General features: G+C 61.9%; 1 protein-coding gene across 1 annotated transcript in view; it reads left to right on the top strand.

The window, feature by feature from the left end:
- The window catches only part of SPTBN4 (spectrin beta, non-erythrocytic 4), a gene marked incomplete at both ends in the record, with an annotated part of 15,208 nt that overhangs the window by 11,217 nt on the left and 2,888 nt on the right, over nucleotides 1-1,103 (top strand). The window contains one exon of the mRNA XM_027631637.1: nucleotides 570-898. Coding sequence (XP_027487438.1) covers nucleotides 570-898 — 329 coding nt within the window. The remainder of the gene's footprint in view (nucleotides 1-569; nucleotides 899-1,103) is intronic.

Genomic DNA, 1,103 nt, shown 5'->3' with positions numbered 1-1,103 from the left:
ATCCTGCTCCTCCTTGACCAGGGAAGGGGTGGTGGGACCTTATCCTGCTCCTCCTTGACCAGGGAAGGGGTGGTGGGACCTCATCCTGCTCCTCCTTGACCGGGGAAGGGATGTTGGGACCTCCTTGACCAGGGAAGGGATGGTGGGACCTCATCCTACTCCTCCTTGACCAGGGAAGGGGTGATGGGACCTCCTCGACCAGGGAAGAGTTTCGGTGGGGCCATCCTGTTACTTCGGCCTCTCAGGGGTCGTTTTCTCTCTCTTCTCCCTCGTAAACTCTCGACCTCTATAATTTCACTCGTTTCCTCACGTGTTTGGCGGGAGTTTCTGATATTTGGCGAGCGCACCTGGGCCTCGGCTCATCTCCCTTCCTTATCTCCCTCTGTCTTCCCCCCACGTGTCCGTGTCGGCGTTCCCGGGGCTCCGCGTTCTTCCTTTCCGTTCTTTCGCGCCAGCGCGCTGGATTCGCGCGCGCGTTTCTTCGCTTTCCCTTTCCCGCGTCCTCAGCCGACTCTTCGGGCCTCGTTTTTGCCGCGGAACCTTTTCAGAGGTGTTGCTCTGTCTCGCAGGCGCTGCTGCGCAAGCACCGGGCGGTGGTGGAGGAGGTGGAGAAGCACCGGGTGGCCGTGATGTCCCTGCGGAAGCAGCTGGCGCTGCTGGCGCCCGACCACCGGCAAGGGGTGGACGTGCAGATCCGGGTGGTGGAGGTGGAGCAGCTCTACGGGGAGGTGGCCGAGGTGGCCGTGCTGAGGACGCAGTGGCTGCAGGACGCGCTGGCCGTCTACCGGATGTTCAGCGAGGTGCACGCCTGCGAGGTGTGGGTGGACGAGAAGGAGCAGTGGTTGGAGAAGATGGAGGTGCCCGAGGAGCTCGACGAGGTCGAGGTGGTCCAGCACAGGTGGGTTGGCTCCAGAACTCAACGGAATGGCCAAGCTCAGGTCTCGGTGGACCGTGGAAGAAGGGTCAAGCCAAGGTCTTGATGGACCGTGGAATGGCCAACCTGAGGGCTTGGTGGACCATGGGAGGGGTGGACAAGCAGCTGGGTACCTTGGTGATCCTTCATCCCTTGGTGGTCCCTCATCCCTTCATGGTTCCTCATCCCT

This window comes from Corapipo altera, unplaced genomic scaffold (assembly GCF_003945725.1).
Source record: "Corapipo altera isolate COAL_440 unplaced genomic scaffold, ASM394572v1 61077, whole genome shotgun sequence".
Lineage (NCBI taxonomy): Eukaryota > Metazoa > Chordata > Aves > Passeriformes > Pipridae > Corapipo > Corapipo altera.
This window is presented reverse-complemented; position numbering and strand designations above follow the sequence as displayed.